This window comes from Aptenodytes patagonicus, chromosome 6 (genome assembly GCF_965638725.1).
Source record: "Aptenodytes patagonicus chromosome 6, bAptPat1.pri.cur, whole genome shotgun sequence".
Taxonomy (NCBI): Eukaryota; Metazoa; Chordata; class Aves; order Sphenisciformes; family Spheniscidae; genus Aptenodytes; species Aptenodytes patagonicus.
In genome coordinates, this window is record NC_134954.1 from 10,162,340 (window position 1) to 10,169,976 (window position 7,637).

At 46.0% G+C, this 7,637-nt stretch overlaps 1 protein-coding gene across 1 annotated transcript in view; it reads left to right on the forward strand.

Moving 5' to 3' along the window:
• The window catches only part of MB21D2 (Mab-21 domain containing 2), a 62,560-nt gene extending 57,363 nt beyond the window's left edge, over positions 1-5,197 (forward strand). Inside the window, exon 2 of the mRNA XM_076341079.1 lies at positions 1,503-5,197. Within this exon, the coding sequence (XP_076197194.1) occupies positions 1,503-2,767 (1,265 nt within the window). The 3' untranslated portion in view covers positions 2,768-5,197. The remainder of the gene's footprint in view (positions 1-1,502) is intronic.
• The last annotated feature ends 2,440 nt before the right edge of the window (positions 5,198-7,637 follow it).

A 7,637-nucleotide genomic window follows, 5' to 3' on the forward strand; every position in this document is an offset into this window, starting at 1 on the left:
CTCAGTTCAGGCAGTATCTGTGATCCCATGGGGATGCATTAACTAAGGAAAGGCTCTGCAGTACCTGGGGCTATGCCAGAATGGGTGCTCGGACTCTGGTGCTGATCATTTGTGATAGCATTTCAGTAAAGAAACACTCCTAATGTATCTGTCTGTGGTTCCTGGTCTGACAGTGTGATTGGAGCTCTCTGGCTCACCTCGTCATGCCTCTGGCTAGTTATTCCCACTGATGTCTCCCTAAGACCGGCTACCTCGTAATGGAAGGTCTCCATTTGACCACTCTTGATGTAAACAAACTGTAGTACCTCTCGAAAGGTAGAGTAACACATGCCAACAAAAACTAGTATATTTGTGCTTGTAAGAAACAATGATGTATCCCTTTTGCAGTGTTTATAAGAGATTCAGCTTCTCCATTCAGAGTCATTTGCCTTAGTTCCCTCGTGGCCCGGGTGTGTTGTCTGAACTGAGCCTGGGAAGGAATCAAGAGCATTTAACCACAAGACGAACACCAGGAGTGAAACAGCCCAGAGAGCGGAAGCAGACTGCAGAGCAGTCGAAGTGCAGAGCTCAATTTTAAGCCTAATTTGAACATGGAATGAGATGCTAGTATCTCAGCTACTGTGTGGAGTCTCTTTCAGTCTGCTGTTCGCGTTCTGTGAACAAAGGATAGTGGTATTTATAGAATACACAGTGAAAAACTGTCTTTGGGCAACTGCTGCGGGCAGTGCAGGGTGAAGGGAAGTGTCTAGTTTTGATGATGAAAATAGAAATCTGTCTTCATGTCTGTGTTCTGGGGTGCTGATCAGATATTTTATGGCATGGTACCGTCATTATAGGTTGAAGAACCAATTTCAGAGCTGGCTTCTGTAATTGCCTGGTAGTTTAACCTGTCTCCATTCCCCCATAAGAGGAGGGACATATTGCCTTCATTCATGTTGCATTGTTCACCAGTAAATGTAAAGCAAATTGTAAAATCAGACCTGCTTGAACTAACATTTGTAGCTATTCATTCACTCACGCACAAACTAGCCCCTTGATGCCAGTCCAGCTGTTTTCTTATACCAGAGAGAAAATAAGAACAGTGAGTCAATTAATTTTCTCTTTTCTTTTTGAAGTGTCGGGGAAGCATTTGGATACCATGGAAATGAGCAACAATATGGTGAAAAACTGGTTTAGGAGGTGTTCAAGAAGTTAAATTTAGTCCTGGAATTAGCTTTGCTGTGTTTCACCAGAGGCTTCTGCTTTTTTCCTTGCTCCCAGTATGATATTTAGGATGGACTTCACCCATTCCCAGGAGTGCAGGAAAGGCCCTGCCCTGAGTCAGGTGGGACTAAAGGTTGGCTGAGTGCTGGGCCTGATATAAGTTTGTGTTACACGTTGATGGATACCTCTGGTTGCTTTTTTTCCTGCTGGGCATGGGATGGGGTTTAATCCTGGTTAAATTCTGTATCCCAGATCTGTTTGCCTTCTCTTGAAAGGACTTCTCCTTCTCTCTTTTGCAGGCATGGTTCAGAAACTTGACCAGAAGCTGCCTGTAGCCAACGAGTACCTGCTGCTTTCAGGTGGTGTGCGGGAAGGTGTGGTGGACATTGATCTTGATGAGCTGAATGTTTATGCACGGGGCACAGACTATGACATGGACTTCACCCTGCTTGTGCCCGCACTGAAGCTGCATGACCGCAACCAACCAGTCACGCTGGACATGCGCCACTCAGCTTTGTGCCATTCCTGGCTGAGCCTGCGTCTGTTTGATGAAGGAACTATCAGCAAATGGAAGGACTGCTGCACAATCGTGGACCATATCAATGGAGCTACCAATTATTTCTTCTCTCCGACAAAAGTCGCAGACTGGTTCTATGACTCCATTAGCATTGTCCTCTCCGAGATCCAGAAAAAGCCTCAGCGAGGGATGCCAAAGGTGGAGAAGGTAGAAAAGAATGGGACTATCATATCCATCATTCTGGGAGTGGGCAGCAGCCGCATGCTGTACGACATTGTCCCTGTGGTGTCCTTCAAAGGTTGGCCAGCTGTGGCCCAGAGCTGGCTGATGGAGAACCACTTCTGGGATGGGAAGATCACAGAGGAGGAAGTCATAAGTGGGTTTTACTTAGTGCCTGCATGTTCCTACAAGGGGAAGAAGGACAATGAATGGAGGCTGTCATTTGCCAGAAGTGAAGTGCAGCTGAAAAAGTGCATCTCCAGCAGCCTCATGCAAGCCTATCAGGCCTGCAAAGCTATCATCATCAAATTGCTGTCCCGCCCCAAAGCCATTAGTCCGTATCACTTGCGGAGCATGATGCTGTGGGCTTGCGACAGGCTACCAGCCAACTACTTGGCCCAGGAGGATTACGCAGCCCATTTCCTCCTGGGTCTCATTGATGATCTCCAGCACTGCTTGGTCAACAAGATGTGCCCTAACTATTTCATCCCCCAGTGCAACATGCTGGAGCATCTCTCTGAAGAAACCGTCATGCTGCATGCGCGGAAGCTGTCCTCAGTCCGCTCGGACCCTGCCGAACACCTTCGAACTGCCATCGAACATGTCAAAGCAGCCAACCGGCTAACACTAGAGCTCCAACGGCGGGGCAGCACCACCAGCATTCCCTCCCCGCAATCAGATGGAGGGGACACCAACCAGCCTGATGACCGATTAGCCAAAAAGTTGCAACAGCTAGTGACTGAGAACCCCGGGAAGTCCATCTCCGTCTTCATTAACCCAGATGATGTCACAAGGCCCCACTTCAGAATTGATGATAAATTTTTCTGAGCTTTCGTCAATGTTTCTTGGGATTTTTTTCTTTTGCTTTGTTTTTAAAAACTCTTGCAATGTGCAGGTTTTTTTGTTTGGTTTTCCCTGATGACTTAGTCTCTTGTTTTTTACATATCCAGCGTAGATTGGATCTGTTGAGAACAACCTGAATAAATTATAATTCCTGGTTCTGCAGGACAGTGCAGATTTTGAAACAGTATATTACTATTTCATATGCTGCTTTGATTTTTTTCACCTACCCAGCCCCATTGTCTGTGAGTAGTTTCTAAAGGAGAACATGCACCGTAAACACACATGCCACAGTGTAATGTAGATTTTTTTTTTTCAAGCTTCCATAATTTATGTACATTGTTGGGCCTGGGGAAGGGAGAACTCACCTTCCGTTGCTTTAGAAATTCACTTCTTTTTCCATGAGCTTCCATCACCCTAAACAAATGAGGAGAGACTCTGGGTTGGAAAGCACTAGTGGTAATTTGACGAGGCCAAGTGTACTGGGCTGAAGCCCAGCTCATCTGTTCTTCACACTTCTCACATTAGGGGAGAAAGCTGACTTCAGAGATGATGATGCAGCTTTTGGGGGAAAGAGTTGTTTCTGTTTTGATCTACTTTTTGAATGTAATTGTTCATAATTGGACCTTGTACAGTCCAGAGGGTTGTTTCTGCTGCTTTTCCATGCGGAATAAGGTTATGGAATGTTAGTTTTAGTGTGTGTAATTATTCAAAGCCTTATTTAAATTCTATTAAAGAACATACCATTATAAATGTTAATTGCACTAATGAAATCTCTGCCATTACCTCAGTCCCACTGTTTGTGTTTCTTTCATGAATTAGCATCTGTTATTAGGTCTCAGTATTGCAGATTGCTTGAGGCCCCTCGGGTCTCATGGTTTCAGGTGATTTCTTGATTGTCTTTTGTAAAAGGCTCTTCCTTGTTAGCCCTGCTATGTGTGAGAAGTCAGATTTTTGCATTGGCATATTTCTTTGGATGCGTATTGTGTGTTGCAGTGCATATTGCATTAATATGTATTGCATGTTGTTGAAACAGGTTTACCATTAGATAAGGATGTGATGCTAAAGCAGTGGTATGTGCAAAGTGAATCAGCCAGACCTCGAGCAAAGGAGCTACCTTGCTTCTGTAATGCATGTATTAGGCCTGATCCTTTACGGCAGTTACCATTCCCTTGACTCCTGTGGACTTTCTGACTTACCCTGGGGCATATGAGATCTTACTTTGGTCTCATGTTTGCAGAAGTTGTGTTTGTATGTAAACTTGTGGTGCAACAGTAGCCTTGAAAAACACATACGCTTTCCTTTTGTGTGTAGGGTAAGATGTATGGTAACAAGGGTTAGTCTGAGCCAAAAATAATTCCAAGAGTTCAAGGATAGAGTGACTTTTTGTGGCTGGCTGGCCAGTGACTGATATTTAGGCCTTAAATCAGCAATTTGGGCTTACTGATTATCCCAGAGAAGCTGTTCTGATCCAAACTTGATGCATGTTTTAAAATGTGGTTATTAGAGCAGGTTGAAGTATTTTTTAAATATTTGACAGACAAATGAGGTGCATATCTAGTAAATTCTAACAGATAAAAATTGTGTATGAAAAATGTGTCACTTTTTTAGCCCAGCCTTTCTGGTAACGAAACCAGGCTGGTGGAGCAACACACCAGCAGCTTTGGAAACTGCTTTATTAGATGGCAGGGAGGTTTCGATACCTGATCTAGTGCCCAAGTCATGTCTTAAAACGAAACTTTGGCTCCTCCATCTCTTGGGCATATTTGAAAGCTTCACCCCATTGCTGTAGCCAAGATGTTCACATTTACCTGAATTTACAGGTACACACTTACATGAGCCTGAAGAAGCTCTCGGAAGTTGCTGGCTAGATGGAGTGGATGAGGATTTAACTTTAAAGCACAATTGGCTAGTGATCGTGAGCCCCGATGCAGCTGCGGTTATGGGCCGGGGAAGGACATGTCTTGACTTCAGCAGAAGCAGAACTGGCTCCTACCAGTGTGGCTATTGCCAAAGATGAGTCTCCATTTAAACCTGTGTAACCTGCCGGGGGAGGCAGGAGAACCGACTGGGAATCCTCTCCAGAAGTGCTTGGAAAATGCAGATTCGTTGAAATGGTCTTTTCCCCAGTCTCCGGGACTTCTGTCTTGTCTGTTGGAAAAAGAGTCTGGGCTCCAGGATGAAGTTTCCCATCACCACATGAGAGAGATCTGCTCAGCACAAAGCAGCAGTAGCCTGGCAGGCAGAGTACTTTCCTGGGAGTCCCGGCGCCCGTGCTGGTGCTCCTGAGTTATGCAGAAACACAGCCTTCCTCATGCCAGTTCAACGTCCCGATGACCAGCAGTTTCGCTAGCCCATGTCAAGCTCTGGTGTGTGCTCCTTTTTTTGGTTTTAATTAAAAAAACATTTTGAAAAGTATCCATCTTGTTCTTCCTGCATTATGAGGAAAATGTGTGTGTGCGTGTGTTGGGGTTTTTTGTGAGGGAGAGGAGGCTTGGCTTTTTACTGGACTGGAAAGCAATTTCCCAGGTAGGTCTGAGAGAATGCTATATCCTCTGCCTGGACCATCTGTCTTCCAGGGAGGCAGAATCCTAACCTCCAGTAGGTTTTGAATCTCAGTCTAGCATTTGCTCCTTTCCACATACTATAGCTCAACTTAATGAAGCAGGTTGCCAGCCCAGAGAGATGAGAATATATCAGAGAACATCAAAGGCTCTATTTTCTCCCTCTCCTACTGTCCTCTCTTGCCTTTGAGTATATGCTGGGACGGATTTGCAAAATGCATAGTTCTCTATGTGGGATTTCAAAGTAGCGAGTGGGTTTAGATACCAAAGACCTATTATTCTTCACTACCTCCTGCAAGTTTCAAGAGGACTGCAGTGCTTTTCCTATCGGGGAGTTCTTGAAAGTCCTTCACACAAGCATTTTAGAGCACCCAACCCCATGGGGTTCAAGACTTGGCCAATCTGTCAAACACTGGAGTAAGAGGGGATTTGCTTTAAACTAGCAAAGTAGTCATCTTCCCTACTGATGTCAAGAGGAGACAAATCAGTGCTGTGAGCCCATGTCTCAATGGGAGATTCAGTTCTGCACCCACTACAGTGGGGGATAAGAAAGATTTATTTTGCTTTTGCCCATTAGCTACCTTCCTGCTGGCTTCTCCCTGGTGGCAGGTGATGTTGCAAAAGGACTGGGACAATTGGTGGGGAGCTGGCTGCATGTGTAAGAATGTAGGAGGTCTCATTTATGTGTCTGCATATTACTGCCTCCTACACTGCTAAAAGGGAGTAGAGTCCCAGCCAAGAGGGTCTGGCCTTGAGGCATGAGAAAGGTGGGGAGGAAGAAAAAGTGCCCTTCAGAGGCTCCACTTCCATTTCTCAGTGGGAGCCTTCCTTAGGCATCCTGGCTGTGGTCCTACTATTGGGACAAGCTTTTGCCTTTGCTCTCTCCATAGGGCTTGTGGCCAGTAGCACGATGGGAGGAGCAGCTAACTTGATCGGTTCCAGTTGTCACTTCTGGGAGACCCTGAAGGACCTGTCACTTCTTCAGGGGGACACCTGAGCTGCTGCAGAACTGACAGAAACACCAGCCAGTGGGGGGCTCCTCTCTGTGCTACACTGGGGAGAGTACTCAAATTAGAGCAGAAGGGAACAACAAATAACCCAAGAGCTTTGTGAAAGCCTGCAGTCTCTGCTCCTTCAAGTGTGTTACGTGAAGCCTCGGTCACTTCTGGCTGGCTGTGATAAATCAGGTTATCCACGTTTTCCAATACTCCAGCCTGGAGAAATGTTGGTGCTGTAACCGGAAAACTACAGCTGAGCATCAGAGTCATTCTTTGCAGGAGATTCAGCAAACTACTGGCAGGAATTTAACCATCCACTGCCCAGAATAGAAGCCAGTCCCCACAAGCTGTTGAAAGAGCTGTTTCTTAATGATGTCTTTTCTGTTGTCCTTCTGTCACTGTGAGAAATAGCTCTAATTTTGATCGAAATTCTTGAACTTTCCCTGATTGCCTTGTTCCAGCGGAGAGCAGCCTTGCTTTGGCAGCTATTCAAAGCCTGGCAGTTCTGGGCTCGACAGGGACATCCAAGCTCTGTGCCCTTCCACTTCTTGGCCTCCTTATGGAGGATGGTAGTACACTGTGAGACAGGCTTGTGTCCGCTACAAATTGACAGGTCAGCGACTGAAACAGGCACTGAATGACAGCAGTCACTCTTGACATGAAACTGCCCTCAGCTCAACTTCTGTTGGCCAGTGTTGTGGGCCATATGAAATGATCTCCAGACTCTCTCTGTGGGCACTACGCTCTAAACCAAGTATAGGGTAGCTGGCTTCATGCAAGATGCTGTCCTGGTGCCAAGCATCCACCAGTAGCTAGCAGTCTTCGATCAGTTGGTTAAATTTTCTGGTAAATCTGGGGAAAAATGACTACTTAAAAGCCTCAGAAGGCCAGAGATTCCTGAAGGTTGTGTTCCTCTGCTCTCCGGAGGCTGTGACTAGTGCTTAGACCCGGCTCCACTCAGCTGCAGCCTCTGAAAACATTTCTGTAAAGAAGGTTTATTTAAGTGTCCGCCAATCTGCTTGCTGTGTGAATGCAGGTGGCAGCTGGGTAATCGGACCAAAAGTGTCCGGGAGGCGGTGGCTGGGGCTGGAGGGTCACAGGACAGGGCCCAAATCCCATTAAAGTCCCTTGGGACTTGAAAATGTGCTTGAAACAAGTGCGTGCACTTTGCTGGATCATGCTGATTGTGATCAGACCAAAAGTAAGCAGACGTCTGTCATATTTTATTAACCCATGCATAATGCAAGCAACCACGCATCATGCAAGTGAATGTGGCAGAGGGAAAGGGGAAGATAG